Raw genomic sequence first — 16,007 nt, forward strand, 5'->3', positions numbered from 1 at the left:
GTTTTGGTTTTGTTTTTTAGTTAATTAATTTTTTTTTTAATTTATTTTTTGAGAGAGCACGAGAGCGAGCGGCAGAGAGAGAGAGGATCCCAAGCAGGCTCTGCTCTGCTAGCACAGAACCTGACGCGGGGCTCAAAACTGTGAGATCATGACCCAAGCCAAAGTCAAGAGTCAGACGCTTAACCAACTGAGCCACCTAGGCGCCCCTAATGTTTATTTTTGAGAGAAAGAAACAGAGCACAAGGGGGGAGGGGCAGAGGGAAGAGGGAGATACAGAATCCAAAGGAGGCTCCAGGCTTAGAGCTGTCAGCACAGACCCCGACGGGGGCTCGAACTCACCGACTGCAAGATCATGACCTGAGCCCAAGTCAGGCGCTTAACGGACTGAGCCACCCAGGCGCCCCTTGACCATTAGGTCTTTTAAAGTATGTTAAATTTTAAGCATCTTAGAATTTTCTAGAGTTTTCTTTTTTTTTTTTTAATTTATTTGTATTTCTTTTTTAACTATTTTTTTCAACATTTATTTATTTGAGAGAGACAGAGCGCGAGCAGGGGAGGGGCAGAGGAGGGGCAGACACAGAATCCGAAGCAGGCTCCAGGCTCCGAGCTGTCAGCACAGACCCCGACGCGGGGCTCCAACTCACGAATTGTGAGATCATGACCTGAGCCGACGTCCGACACTTAACGAACTGAGCCACCCAGGCGCCCCTGTGATTAAAGTTCTTTAAAGAAAGCCAAGCACGGAGTTGAACTTCGGGGTAGAAGCAGGTTGGAAGCGTGCCGTGCTGCTGGGCCCCGCTACAGACTTTGGGAACCTAAACAGGATGGACCCTGATTGATTTGATTTTTTTTGTTGTTGTTTTAATTTCTTTTTTAAGTTGATTTATTTATTTATTTTGAGAGACAGCAAGAGCTCGCACGTGGGAAGGAGCAGAGAGAGAGATTCCCCAGCAGGCCCCATGCTCCACCACGGGGCTCAATCTCACGACTGAGATCATGACCTGAGCCGAAATCAAGAGTGGGATGTTCAACCAACTGAGCCACCCAGGTGCCCCCGTTTGATTTGAGTTTTCAAATGCGTGATGTACGTGTAGGATGCGGAATTAGGAAGGAGCACGTTGAGGGGCGCATGGGGCTCTGCCCTGACAGCACAGAGCCTGCTTGAGGTTTCTCCCTCCCTCTCTCTCTCTTTCTCTCTCTGCCCCTCCCCTGCTCGCACATGGTCTCCCAAATAAACTTTTTTTTTTTAATTTTTTTTTTTTAACGTTTTATTTATTTTTGAGACAGGGAGAGACAGAGCATGAACAGGGGAGGGTCAGAGAGAGGGAGACACAGAATCTGAAACAGGCTCCAGGCTCTGAGCCGTCAGCACAGAGCCCGACGCGGGGCTTGAACTCACGGACCGCGAGATCATGACCTGAGCCGAAGTCGGCCGCTCAACTGACTGAGCCACCCAGGCGCCCCTCAAATAAACTTTTTTTAAAAAAGCACATTGATACCTGCAGCCAGCTCACTGGTGGGCTTACCAAGTTGTCCTAGTCTTTTGGGGCCACTGTAACAAAACACCGCAGACTAGGCGGTTTACAAATAACAGACATTAATTACGGTTCTAGAGGCTGGAAGTCCAAGATCACGGGGCCTGCATGGTCAGGTCCTCAGGGGGACTCTTTCCCCGGGGGTAGACCGCCAACTTCTGTGTCCTCACGTGGTGCAAGGGTCAAGGAACCTGTGGGGTCCCTTTTCTAAGCGCACTAATCCCATTCTTGACCTAATCACCTCCTCAAAGCCCCACCTCTTAATACCATTATCTGTGGGAATTAGGATACCAACATGAGTTTCGGGTGGGGGGGGGGGTACACATAGACATTTAGATCCTAGCGGGTACCTTTTAGGTCCTTCTGAAGTTAGCCTGGCATGTTACAAATATATGTGCAGATACTTTCTTGAGGTTTTGTTTTTACAAATGGAAACTATACCCTACATATTCACCATTCTTTGCTACATCTTGGAGGTAATTCCAAAGTGAGTGTCTAAAGACCTTCCTCATTCCCTTTATAGCTAAGAGTCCTCAGTGTGACTGTCCTGTAGTTTATTTAATGCTTTTTTTTTTTTTTAATCTTTATTTTTGAGAGAGAGAGAGAGAGACGGAGTGCGAGCAGGGGAGGGGCAGGGAGAGAGGGAGACACAGAATCCGAAGCAGGCTCCAGGCTCCGAGCTGTCGGCACAGAGCCCGACGCGGGGCTCGAACTCACAAAACGCGAGTTCACGACCAGAGCAGACTGAGCCCCCAAGCGCCCCTATTTAATGCTTTTAAGAGATGAGTCGTCACCCAGCTTGCCGTTAAGCATGTATGGCAGAGGATGACCAGGATGTGCCATCATTTTAATGCAGTTTGTCTGTAGGACAGATTCCCAGAGGTGGGCTTGCTGCGTGGGTTAGAGGATCTATGCCGTTTGTAACTTGGAGAGAGATTTCCAAACTTCTCTCTGTGAAGGCTTGTACTCGGTAGCACTCCCCCCCCCCCCACTTGTTTCCTCCACAGCCTCAGCAGCAGCAGGACAGGTTTGTCTCACCCCAGGAGAAGTTTGGAAGTTGGGTGGCTCAACGACACCCAGGACGCCATTTTTTAAATTCATCTTCTGTTTTGCATCTTTGGTGTTTTTTTTTTTTTTTTTTTGCCTCTCATCATCCCACCATGGCTGCCACAGTTCCAGACATCACATCCCAACCTCCAAAGGTCTCCCCAAGCAGCTGCCCTGTCACTTCCTGGCTGAAAGTGGGACACGTCTATGCCCAAGGCAGGGGGAGTACCAGGGGAAATGGAATATCTGGGGAAAGCATCAAAAGCTGATTCCTGGGGGTAGGGAGAGACCTGGTGTCCCCCCCTCCCCCATTCCCTTCCCCGTGACCCCTCCTTGACTTGAGCAGTGGCAATTTAATGGAAAGAAGAAAAGGGATGGCTCTTCACCTTGTAATAAATGTTCTGATAGCAGGAGCCCAGGGCATTGTGGGAATACTATGTATGGAGCATGTAGACGGCTAGGGCTACATAGCAAAGTACCAAGACTTGGTGCCTGAAACAACAGAAACATTGTCTCACGGTTCTGGAGGTTACAAGTCCAAGAGGAAGGTGTTGGCAGGGTTGATTTCTCCTGAGGCTGCTGTCCTTGGTTTGTTGATGGCTGTCTTCTCCCTGTGTCTCACGACCTTCCCTCTGTGCGTATCTGTGTCCTCATCTTTTTTTTAAGGACTCCAGTCATTGGATTATGGCCCATCCATAGGACCTTAGTTTACCTTAATTACCTCTTCAAAGACCCTGTCTCCAAATATAGTCACATTCTAAGGTCCTGGAGTTGGGACTTCAACATATGCATTTGGGGGGATGGGATACAAGTCAGCCCATAACAGAGTATCCACTCTGTGTGGGTCCCGTGCTGGGCACCGGGAAGGCAGCGTTGACCCAGCTACAAAAGGTGTCTGAGTGCCCAGGGAGGTCTAGGGGATCTCAGGAGTGCACAGTGGAGGACGCCAGCTCTGCTCTGGGGCTCAAAGAGCCTGAGGAGCTGACTGGCTGAGATCTGAAGGGTGAGGGGTGGAACAGAACAGGAGGGTGAAGAGGGCCCCAGGCAGTGGGAAGTGTGAGTACAGATCCTGGAACCGAGAGGCTCTGCTTTGAGAAGGCGGGAGGGCAGGGATAGTGAAGGCTGACCTTGGGGAGGAGCTGTGCCCCCCCCCCCATTTCCCCACACTAGGGGTGCCCTCTATTCAAGCCTCAGCCTCTGGTTAGCATCATAGTTGCAAAACTTTACCCATGCTGATTCCATTTATAATGCTGCCCTGTCCTTTTCTACGTAAATATGTAAATGTATGCTGTAAATTTTGGATCTACTTTTTTTCCCCCCCTCAGAATGATTAGAATTACAGTTCATCTTGAAGTTGTAGGTCCATCTGACTGCTGATGGAATTTGCCGGACAGGGTAAGGAAACTATCCCCCTTTCTTCACAGCTGGCAATAAGCAGAAGCTAGTGGGCGCTCTGAAGATGTAATGTGCTAGGGGCACCTGGGTGGCTCAGTCGGTCGAGCCTCTGACTTTGGCTCAGGTCATGATCTCAGGGTTCACGAGTTCGAGCCCCAAATTGGGCTCTGTGTTGGCAGTGGGGAGACTGCTTGGGATTCTCTCTCTCTCTCTCTCTCTCTCTCTCTCTCTCTCTCTTTCTCTCTCTCTCTGTCTGCCCCTCCTCTGCTCACACTCTGTCTCCCCCCAAGTAAACTTTCAAAAATAATAAAATGAGGTTAACAACCCCTTTCTGGAAGGTTGCAAACAATTCTGCTCTCCTTAGGACAGCCATGTGGGTGACTCCTCTGATTCTCCTTCACCCATCTCTGCCCACCTTCTGGTTCCTGTCCCAGGGTCCTCACTGGTGTCCCTTATCTCCAGTCTCGCCTCCTCCCTATCCTGCTTGCAAGGGCAGGCAAGAGTGTCAGTCTGATGGATCTTACTCTGTGTAAACCTCCATGGCTTTCACATCCCTTATGATTGGGTCCAAGGGCCTTTGTCTGGTGTTCAAGGCGTTCTGTAATCTGACCCCACCTCCCATGCTCTGCTCCAGGCTTGCTGAGCAGCTGGAAGTTTCCAGAACCTGAAATCCCCAGGCCCCCTACTTGAAATGCCCTTCCCTATGTCTGGCCACCCGCCTGGAGATCCTCCAAAGGCTTATCTACTTTCTTCCTTGAATTGAATGCCTGCTTATTCTTGTCACAATACAGTACATAACAACTGATAACGGACGATGCCTACATTTGTGAAGCGTTAATTACGTACCAGGCACTTTCTAAGTATTATACTTGATACCCCTCCCATTAGAAAGTGGAGTTTAGATGCTTCCTGTTGAATATGAGCTGGCCCTGGCAACACCACTTCAGTGGATAGAAAGCGGAGGTGACACTGGTAGAGATGAGACAGCTCTGACCTTGGAATATTTGTCCTTGGAACCCAGCTGCCATACCGTGAGGAAGCCCAAACCGCAGGGAGAGGACACGCCACAGGGAGAGGACACGTGTAGTGACGCCGGTCGGCAGCCCCAGCAGAGATTCGAGGCAGAAGCCAGTGCCAGCCACCAGATGTGAGTGAGGAAGCCTTTAAGGTGAGCCCAGCCCCAGCCAGTTTCTGCAATTGCATTAGATACCTTGAACAAGAACCAGCCCCAGAACCGTGAAAGAATAACAATTGTTGTTGCCTTTTACCGCTAAGTTTGGAGTTGTTACACAGCACTGTATAACCAGAACAACTTGCATTAACTGATTTAGTTCTTCCAACAACCCTAGGAGAGGGAATGGCTGGGCAACGTTCCCAAAGTTACAGCATGAGTAAGCGGTAGAACTGGGATGTGAACCCTGGTAGACGTACTACAGAGTCAGGGTCATAGCCCTCAGTCTCTGTGGCCAATATATCTTGATTCCCTGCCCGGCACTCCTTTCCCTTCTGGTTCCAGCACCTGATTTTCCTTTGGGACCACTCCTCCCACATCCTCAGTCCATACGGTTCAAATGGAACTGAGCCCACCTTGGGCCTTCAGGCACAAGCCCGTAACCCATTATCAGGCCACCTTTGGGCACCACGATTGGTTTGGTGATGGGCTCATAATGAAACTGGATCATTGAGTGCCAGCACTGGAAACTTTGCTGGTTTTACACAGAAATAGAAATAGACCCACTGGAAGGGTACCTGGATGGCTCCGTCGGTTAAGCATCTGACTTCAGCTCAGGTCATGATCTCACAGCTTGTGGGTTTGAGCCCCCTGTCGGGCTCTGTGCTGACAGCTCAGAGTCTGGAGCCTGTTTCAGATTCTGTGTCTCCGTCTCTCTCTGCCCCTTTCCTGCTTGTGCGCTCTCTCTCTCTCTCTCTCTCTCTCTCTCGCTCTCTCTCTCTCTCGAAAATGAATAAATATTTTTAAAAAATACAAAAAAGAAAGAAAGAAATAGACCCACTGGAATCATGTAGTTACTGGTCCATCTTAGCTACTGTGAGGAGATCCTGTCCAAAAGTATAGCCAAGAAAAAGATACAGATAGATTCCTAACATTTAAGGACCTAGATACAGCCAGTCCTGAAGCTTATCACTGTTGGCTAAAGATACTTTGAACTGAGTTTCTCTTGCTTCTGAAAGAGGCCTGCTACTCTCCCAGTGAGGCATTTCTCTTCTATCCTATCTTCCTGGAGGGCAGAGAATGGGCCTGATCTATCTAACTCAGAACAGGAGGCATCCGTCAATCGTGTCCTATTGGACAGGACTAAAAGGCACACTGCCCCTGCTTTACTGGTGAGGAAACTGAGGCTGTCATAGGGCCTGTGTATAGGAGGAGGAGGATTAGGAGTAATGCTTACATCCCAGATTTTAAATGAGTCAAGTCATGTGAGGTCGAGGACTGGGATTTGGAAGAAAGGGAGGAAGAAGGAAGGGGGTGTTATGCCAGCCACTGTTGGGTCTGCTTAGAAGGGAGGGCCATGAAGCTTGTCTTGAGGTCTGTACAAGTCAAGGAGCTTCTTGGGCCTCGTGGCACACACTTGGGGAGCATACCTCTTGCCCTTGTCAGCCCCTCTTCTGGACCCCTTTCTGTTTCTGACACCTGGATATTCCAAGTTATGAAATTGCTCACAATATAGGCTGTCATTCACATGTTAGTGTGAATCACTTATTAATTCTCGGACCTGAGGCCTCTGAAGTGACGTTTCTGGCAGCTATCCTTCCCGCCTGTTTTCCCAAGAAGCAGCCACATCACAGTGCTTTCGAGCTGGCGACTTTATTCAGTGGGGGAAGAGGGGAAAATGAGCTAGAGTTGGGCTATTTCTCTAATAACCTGGAGAAGGGCTAGTCTCTGGGACTCCAGAAGGAGGGACAGGACTCTGGAAACTAGAAAGCGGAGAGGGAGAGGGGTGGCGCTCTGGGTGTCTTGGGCCGGGTGGGGGGAAGGGACGCATCTTCCATCCAAGGCCCAGCGCCCCCTAGGGGCCGCTGCCGCTTCCACTACCACTCCCGCTGCCCGCAGCATCCAGGATCCAGGTGCGGGAGCGGCGGGACCGCGGGAAACTGATTTCCCGGGCCCTCCGTTCGTGTCTGCGACCCGGCAGTACCGAGATGGAAATGTTGAGGCAGTGATCCGCGCCAGGAGCTGCTACCGGCAGCACGTAGCCCAGGACTGAGCGGCAAAGGTCTGCCCCATCGGCAAAGGTCTGGGAAAAGGGGTGGAGTTAGGGCCCGAGTGGGCGGAGTCCAGGCAATTCAGGGGCGTGGCCTTGGAAACCTAGAGTCCCCGAGTTTCTTTGCAAGTAGGGGCCCGGGCAGAGGCGCGGCCTAGGTGCGGGCAGTTACCCGCTTTGGGTCCTCCCGGGAGTGTGGGAGCAGGGCCATGGCAGGAGCGGAGTACAGGGGAGGGCGAGTTATCCTTCCTGGGCCCCAGGGCTGGGGTGGGGGAGGGTCAAATTAAGATTGGGGCTTTAGAGAAGGTAATTCGGGCTTCTGAGTCTTCCAGGGGGAACTGTGGATGGGCCTAGAGCAGAGACGGTCCCTTGGGGAGGGCAAATCCAGACTCAATGGTCCCTAGGGAGCATACGGACGTATCCCACTATGGAGATTGTGCTGCGGAAGGGGGAAGCGTGGGAACAGGAGCCTTGGGAGTGCCAGTCCGGACTCCGGGCCCTAGGCGGGTTAAGACAGGACATAGTAAGGGGAGGTCCCAGTCTCTTACCCGCACTCTCTGTCTCAAGCTCACCTGCTCATAGGTAGCGCAGCCAGGCTCACAGCCCCTCTTTTCTGGGAATGGAAGCCAAGTTGGGCCGCAGGTAATATCGCTTTCGCAGGTGGCAAACCTACGGGTGGTGTGTGGAGAGAAGGTGGGCAGTCGCGTTCTGTTGGGATCCTGCCCTCCAAGGCTTCACTCAGTGTATGTCCCGCCCCCAGACCCAGGCCCCGCCTCTTAGGACCACGCCCCAACAGACGCTGTCCTCCAGATTTCACCCTACCCTATATTCTCCACACATACCCGGGGCTCTGTCACAATTGACCTCATCCCTGCAGACTTCATACCATCTATTTCGGGCCAGCCTCTTACGTTCCCCAATCTTTTCAGCTCTCTTTTCTAGCAAGAGGTCCCGCCCCTTAAAAAACCCCAGGTCCGTGGAAGGCCACGCCTCCGTCCTGCCAACCTTAAAAGCCGGGTCCTCTACAGGCCCCGTCCCTTTTTACCTGGCCTCTAAACTCGTTTTTAGACCTTGGCCTTATTGGAGGCAGGCCACACCCCTTCAAACACAAGCTGCAGATCCCTCCTTTGGTCCCGCCCAAACCATAGGACACGCCCCTCTTGCCCCACCTCCCCTACCAGACATCGCAGAGCTCAGAACAGAGCGGCTGCGCCTGGCGTATCCCCAATAACAGCAGGCGGAAGCGACTCTGGAGGGCAGCTTGGAGATGTCCCAGGAAGGATTCGCACCTGAACATCGGGAAAGACAGGCTCGTTTGGGTCAGGATGTGGCAGGGCCAACTGAAGCAAAACACACAACGAAACGCTGGCGGGTACTGTACTCACCCAGGGCTCGGCTCCCCACAGCGTTCTGGGACCGCCCCAGGGTCCGATGCCTCTGGTGTGTCCATCTCTGAAGGACAACCGGACCATGGAGAAGGGTACTCCTGTGAGGTGGGGTCTTAGATCCTCAGGTAGGATTGGGGAACTAAGGCCTGGGGGCCCCTTGAACAGGGGAGACCCCAGTTATGCCAGGGCCCCTCAAACATAAAACTTAAATAAAGACACTTCTCTTGGGATCCAAATGCAATTTCTAGTAATAATAAAAATGATGGCTTATCATAATCAGCTTATCGTTCATTACGTCCCTGATAGTGGTACACGTTTTCATATGCTTACATACACACCTTCACAACACTGTGACGTAGGTCTATTATTTCTCTCCCCTTTTCATGGTCTACATGAAGCCCAGAGAGATTAAGTGACTTGCTCAGAGTCACACAATTATGAGGTGGGACAGCTGGGATTTGAACCCAGGCAGTCTGAGTCCAGAATCTGTGCACTTTAACTACTATTCTTCAGCACTAGCCCCGACTGCCCACCTCCCCCAACCCGTGCTTCATCCTAAGCCCCTCTCAGAAGGAAAATCTGGTATTGCTGTGGTGATGTGGGATTTCCTGGGCGTTGGAAGTTAGGCAGGGTCTGGAGTGCTCACCCGCAAGGTGCAGCTGGACTGTGCCGAAATCAGTCGCCAGCCTATGGTGTCTCCGGGACAGAGCTGGGAGTGGGCGGCTCCCTCCACAGAACCCCAGCAGGATCCACACCAGGGTCAGTCTTAGGGCCCAGGGCAGGCCCCTGGGTCGAGTGTGGCCCCTGCAGGCCATGTCCACCTGAGATAAGAGTAAGCTGGGGTATAGGGTAAGGTTTGATTGTCCCTTTCTGGAAGCTCAGGGTGGCACTCTCCTGATGCCTACTCAGGAGACAGTGCAAGGCAGAACAGAGAATGAGCAGTTGATGAGGAGGCAATGACCAAGGACCTCCAAATCCCAGGGGGCCACCAAGTCGTGCCTCTGACCCAGGAGCCCCTTCTCCCTCACCAGACTCATGTCCCCTCCATCCCTTTAGGCCCAATGCGTCCCACCCTCTGGTTTGACCACAGTTCCCCTCCCCCTCACACCCAGCAGGATCTCCCACCCTGTCAACCCTCAGGTGACTCCCGCTGTCTTCAGAACTAAAGGGACACCCCAGCTCTTTCAATCTCCCTCCTCTGTCCAGCAGTTCCTCCTGCTCTTTTGCCCAGTCTCCTCCCTCCCTCTTGATCCCTGCTGGCCCCTTTCATGGTCACCTTCTCTCGGCCCACAATCGGCTTAGGGGCTTCCACTATGGCTGGCCCTTTGGAGCCAAGCTTGGCTGTGGCAGGACTCGAGTTTTGCTGCTGAAATCCAAAAGCCCCAGGGTAGGGGAAGCTGAGGGTCTGTAGGGACAAGACAATTCCCTCCCCTCCCCTGCCCTCTTGGGCTACCCCTCACCTGTTAAGTGAACTGAGGTCTAGAGCGCTGCTGAGACACCTCACGGTCAAGTGCAAGAAAGAGTGACAGCCAGAGGGGGTGTGGTCTGACGCAGAGGAGGAGTTTCCCATGGCCCCACCCCCTGCCCCAGCTGACCAAAGGCCGGTGGCCCTGGGACTGCTGTGTATATATCCTTGCACTGAGCATTATGTTGAGATTGTGGCTTAAACTCAATCTGTGTATATGTGTTGGATGAGAGTGTGTTTGTATGGCTGTGTGTGTGTAAAGCATGTGTGTTTGTTGGGTGAGGATATGGTATGTGTGAGTCTTGGTTGAGTGGTTTTGTGTGTGTGTGTGTGTGTGTGTGTGTGTATGTGTGTGTGCAAACTCTGGCTAAGGAGGCCTGTATGTATCTCAAGCCAAGTGTGTCCAATTGAGTCAGATATAATAAATGTGAAGGACGGGGAAGCAGGATTAGAATGGCTGTCCTGTGACAATGTTGTGGATAAGTCAGTGGATAAAGGTTTTTGGCCATGAATGTTGACCATTAGTGAACACAAAGGGGTGTTTATATGTGTGGGGAGAGTATGTGTCTGCATCTGAAACGTATGTGTGTGTTTCTCTGCAGTTTCTGTGAATGCAAGTTTCTTACAAACATTCCCTCAATTCATCCATCCATTCAACGAATGTTTGTTGAGCAGCTGTTGTGTGCCAGGTCCTGGGGATGAAGTAGTGACCAAGAAATGAATATCTCAGCCTCACAGAGCTGACATTATAGTGGGAGAGTCGGTGAGAGGAACAGTCCTGCAGTGGATATGTGAGTGTGTGTGTGTGTGTGTTCATGTGTTGTGTCGGGAGGATACTGTGTCTGTGTGCTGGAGGAGAGTTTGTGTGTAGCTGAGCTGAGATTGGTTTGGGTATGATGTGTGTGTGCTTGTGTTTGTTGAGTGTTTGTACATGTTGTCTGTATGTCTGTATTCGCCGCGTGTGTGTATATCTGTGTTTTCTAACATTACTGTGTTTGCATACGTGTGTCTTTGCAGAGTGTGAGTTGATGTGTATATGTGTTTGTGTGTGTCTGTATTTGCTGATTTTGTGTTTGCATTCTGTGTTAATGTGTTGGTAAAGGATTCAGTGTGTCTGTGTTTGCTAAGTGCATATATGCAATGTGTATGTGTTTGTGTGTGAGTCTGTGTTTGCGGAGAATGTGTTTGTATGTGTGTGTATTTTTGACAAATACATATTTGCAGAGTGTGTGACTATGTGTATGTGAGTCTGTTTCCTGAGCATGTGTTGGTATGTTCGTGTTCGTGTATATATGTGTAGCGTGTGTGTGTGCCTGTGCTTGTAGTGTGTGCATGTGTTTTTGTGAGCAATGACCACTACCACAAATCTCCCTGTCTTATCAGGCTAATGCAGAGTTTTTGTCTGTCTCTTTCACTATGGGACGCTCAGATCTCAAAACACTACTGTGCACATAGTGCGTGCTCAGTACGTGTTGAGTAAATGAGCCATTTAGGAGGTGCTGTCTCCTGGCCCCTAATGGGCACCCACTAATGTCCTATAGGCTTCAGAAATCAAGATATAGTGGATCTCACCTTCCCCTTGTCCATTTTTGGGTAGGCCAGCGTGCTCATGTGTCAGATATGTCCAGGCTTTGGGCTATGCCTTTCGCCAATCCTTTCCCTCCCCTGACCTCAGCTCCCAACGCTGCCCTCGGAATTCAGCACCGTGGACAGGAGCGCATGAGATCAGCACCACGGAGAGCTCCCACGAAGCCAGCTTTAGAAGGGGTGACAAAAGCGGAGTCTGGGCCTTCGACAGAGAAGTTTGAGAAACAGACTCAGCGACATGGCAAACAAACATGCCGACAAACAGAAAAACGTTGAAATAACTCGGGCAAAGGCACAGAGATGAGGAAACAAGCGTCTGGGGAACACCTGGACCTCGACCTTGCCTTGCCGTCGCCCTCTTTGGCCGGCAGGGGTCGCTTCCTTCAGTGACCGCGCCCTCCAGGGCCTTCCTGGCCAATTATGGGCCAGGACCCTTGGGAAGCCCCTTTCCCACCCTACCCCCCCAAAGCCTAGACTTGGAGTGGGGAGGTCACCGACGCTTTCCGCACCAACTCTGGGAAGCATAGTCGGCTTGGTCTCAGCTGTAGGAACACTACGGGTGTGTGTGTGTGTGTGTGTGTGTGTGTGTGTGTGTGTGTGAAAATCGCTTCAGCTGCCCCCCTCCCCAACTACCAGCTAATCGCCCCTATAAATATAGCGCAGCCTGGCCTGGCTACTTAATCCTGACGGTGAGGGAGGGGGTCGTTAGAGGGGCTGCAGGACTCCCTGAAGAGGCTCTGGTTGGGAACGGGGGCTTATAGGCATGCAAAATGTTTTTCTTTGGGAGCATCTCCCGCGAGGATGGGTGTCCTCAATGTAAATGTCACTCTGTAAGAATGTACCTTCTCGGGATGTGGAGGTCTCGTGGGTGGGGGCAATTTCCCACAAAGAATATGGCTTTTAGGAGGTCTTCCGTTGGGGGTGTCTTCACTAGGCTCCCCACGTTCACCCGTGGGGATTTTTCTCTGCGGAAATGTCTCTTCTTGGGGGCAGCAGGGGGCTTCTGAGAGGCAGCGTCACCTCTCAGAGACCATCTGTCTTAGGAATGATTTTCAGGGTGAGGGGAGAGTTCCTGATTGGAGAGGGCGTCCCCGTGGAGACTATCCATCCATGGGAATGTGTCTCCCTGAGGGGGTCGCTGCGAGGAGGGGGGAGGGTTCCGCATAAGGAATATATCTTAGTGAGAATGTCTGTCTCTCTTGGGTGTTTCTTGGGTTGAAAGTCTCTCCATGGGCATGTTTCTCTCCTGGAGTGTCTCTCCTCATAGGTGTCTCTTCGTAGCTTGGCTCCCTTGGGGGCATATGGAAGCTTCTCCCTAGCTTACCCCCTCCCGCCCCTACCCTCCCCCCCGCCCCCCCTAGCGCGGGCAGCCTTGGCCGAGGCCGGGCTCGGGCGCCCAGACGCAGTGACGGCGCCGGGTCCGCCCCACTTTGCTCCGCCCCCGCCACCCCCCCCACCCGCCGCCGCCGCCGCCGCCGCCGCCGCCGCGGTCCCCGCGGCTTCTCACTCCCTCCCTCTTCCCTCCTCCCGCCGCCGCCGCTACCGCCACCTCCCTCCTCCCTCCCCGGGGCCGAAGCCGCCGCCGCCATGGACGATTCGGGCCTGATTCGCCGCCGGAGGCTGCAGGTACGCGGCAGCCCCGGTCCCGGGTGGCGGTGAAGGGGTCGGAGCCCTGAGGCGGGGCCCGGCAGGGGGCGGGAGAACTTGCGCCTGGGCCGGCCAGGGCGCCCCCTCCCACGGCCTCGGGACGCTACCAGAGGAGAACCCGGTAGCCGCGCGTCCCGCCGCGCTGGCGACCCCGCCCCTCAGGCGCCGCCCGGGGCTCCAGGGAGCTGACGGAGGGGGTGCAGCCTAGCGCTCCCCCTCGAGGATAGCCTGAGGGGCACCTGGCCCGCCAGAGGGGGAGGGGGCTGGGACCGAAGTCATCGCCCTGGCTCAGCGCCAATCTGGGGGTGAGGGGGCGCAAAGCAAAGTTAGTGCCCCAGGGCTCGCTCCCCTCGGGGCAACCGGCGCCGCAGAGGCAGTAAACATGTTTATACTGCAGCCTCGCCCCTCAGCACCCCAGGAACCCCTTTCTGAGGCATGGGGAACCCCTGCGACCTCCATGCATCTGCCCAGCCACCAGGATTCTTCCTACTGCCCTAATTGGACAGACACCCTAGACAGCCTCCCTCCTCACTCTTCATTCCTCCTCCCTTCACTAACCCCCCCCCCCCCCGCGAGATCCTCAAGTCCAGCCCAGCTTGTGGGTGGGCGGGAGCGATTTTTAGCTCCTTGCAGCCTTAGAAGATACTGGTCTCCAGGCTGCGCAGGCGCGGGAGTGAGTCCACTGCACAGAGTGGGACACTGAGGATTGTGGAGTGTGGGGAAATCCAGGCGTCAGGAACTCCCACCTTCAAGATGGGTGGGGATTCTGAAGCTGAGAAGAGTTCTTTTCTACTATCTTCTTACTGCGTCTCTAAGGGTTAATACGAGGGTTCGATGTTGTCCCTAAACTGACCCCAGCGAGGAAACTGATCAAAGCTTCATCTCAAGGCCTGCCTGGGGTCTGGTCCTTCTGATCCTCCTTGGAGCCCAGACCCACGCTACATAGTCTGGAGGAGTTTAGATAAAGCCTAGGTGGCTCCAGACTCAGGCTACATCCTAGCCTGGAGCTGGGACAAAGAAGGGGAGGATTGAAACCCTCATCCAGGGTCTACTTCTGGACTCCTCTAACCTACCATCCCTGAGGTTGGAGACCAAGATAAGCTGATCCGTCACTGCAGCAGGAAAAATCGGAGTTAGGTGATAGGAGGGACTTCCCAGGTGTCTGGAGGATGCTGGAGACAGAACTGGGTTGGAAAGCTAATTTGCTTTCGAACAGAGCCCAAATGGCTCCATCTAAGAGCCTTGGGCTCTTGAGAACTTCCCTGGATTCCCACCCGTTTTAGTGCTGGGGTGGGAAAAGGGAGGAAGGGGCGGCAAAGCCAGAGCAGGTGCTGAAGCAGCCAGACTGGGTCCGCGCCGTCGGGTCCCCAGGAAAAGGGCGGTAAGGGGCGGAGCCTACAAGACGGTGTGTTCCCGCCCTCCGGGCCAGCGCCGACTCCCATTGGCTCATCGCCACGCGGGCCTTCCGACGCTCAAGACCCCGCCCCCAGCCTGGGATCCTCCCACTCACCCACCGTTCCTTCCTGAGGCAACCCCTAGTCTGCGCTATCCCGCCGGAGTCCTGTCCCTACCTCTTCCTTTCTGGCGGGATTAACCACTTCGCTGCCTTGGATACACCCCCACCCACTGATGCAACCCCCTAGGAGCTGTCCCACAACTGCGGAGCTCCCGAGGGCTTCCAATTGTGTGCAGCTGGGATCGTATATACGAACAGCATCCTGAGTTCGAAAGCCCATCCCCAGCGCCGTCCATCAACCACTGGGAGAAGCAGAATCTGCTTGGCAGAGCGTCTCTGCAGCTAGTGATGGAGGTGGCGTCTGTTTACTCTGACGCAAGGATCCAAATCCCCTACTTCTCCAGTTTGCCCTTTACTTCTATTCTCGAATATTTAGGAGCGCTAGCAAATGGGGCTAGGTTCGAGGACTACTTGGGAGGTGGTTAAAGGTCCCCAGGGGCTCACCCTCGAAGGCCGAGTGTACCCGGATCTGGAATCCTGGCCTCCGTGGCCGAAAAATCCAGGTCTAGATTTCGCTTGGGCCATTGCGGTCGTCCCACCCAGCCGGCTGGTCCCAGCTGCTCCTCATTCAAACGGATCCTGCAAAAACAGAGGGAAAACCTGGAATGGATTTCTGGTCACCCGTGGCTCAGGGGAGCATGGCTGGAGATCTGGAGTGTTCTCTTTGACCCCAACCATATGTCTGTCCTCTGTCCATGGGAGTGGGAGGTACCTTTGGCCCATCCTCTGTCAAGCAGCATGTCCATTCATAATAACTCCTGCTCCTATGACCTAATATTTATTGAGTGCTTACTATGTGCTAGGCCTCATGCTAAGGTGCCAGGCACCTGAATCATCTCACAGAGTCATCTGTTGGAAGGTCTGCTGGACCTTCTTTGGAAGGTCATTTGCCAAGGTTATAAGGTCATTGGAGTGTTGGAAGGTCATTTGCCAAGGTTATAAGAGGCAAATCTGAGCTTTGAACGCAGGGCTTTCTGCTTTCAGAGATCCTAGAAAGGATCTAGAACATAACTCATTTTCCCCTGGTTAGAGTCCATACCAAAAGGCTTTTGAAACTCTCACCAGAATCTTCCATCTGCAGCCCTACCCAGCCTCCTTTATTCACTTTGGCCTGTGGACACTGAACTGGCTGGAAGGTGGCACTCCTTCTGCCCGATGCTTTCCTGGGAAGAGGGCACAGACTTCCATAACTTTTAATCCCTATAG

General features: G+C 53.1%; 1 protein-coding gene across 2 annotated transcripts; it reads right to left on the reverse strand.

Moving 5' to 3' along the window:
* Positions 1 to 7,003: 7,003 nt before the first annotated feature.
* RTBDN (retbindin) lies at positions 7,004 to 11,638 on the reverse strand. Of its 2 annotated transcripts, XM_030301524.1 has the most exons (6): positions 11,624 to 11,638; positions 9,233 to 9,407; positions 8,584 to 8,650; positions 8,377 to 8,487; positions 7,771 to 7,867; positions 7,004 to 7,231 (listed from the first exon to the last, which is right to left on the reverse strand). In XM_030301524.1, the coding sequence occupies exons 1-6, from the start codon at positions 11,636 to 11,638 to the stop codon at positions 7,004 to 7,006; spliced, it is 693 nt and encodes a 230-aa protein (XP_030157384.1). The 2 variants fall into 2 exon arrangements, with proteins under 2 accessions (XP_030157384.1, XP_030157391.1); XM_030301531.1 differs by lacking the exon at positions 11,624 to 11,638 and having other exon boundaries at positions 8,584 to 8,662; positions 9,215 to 9,416.
* Between the last annotated feature and the right edge of the window lie 4,369 nt (positions 11,639 to 16,007).

This window comes from Lynx canadensis, chromosome A2 (genome assembly GCF_007474595.2).
Source record: "Lynx canadensis isolate LIC74 chromosome A2, mLynCan4.pri.v2, whole genome shotgun sequence".
NCBI lineage: Eukaryota > Metazoa > Chordata > Mammalia > Carnivora > Felidae > Lynx > Lynx canadensis.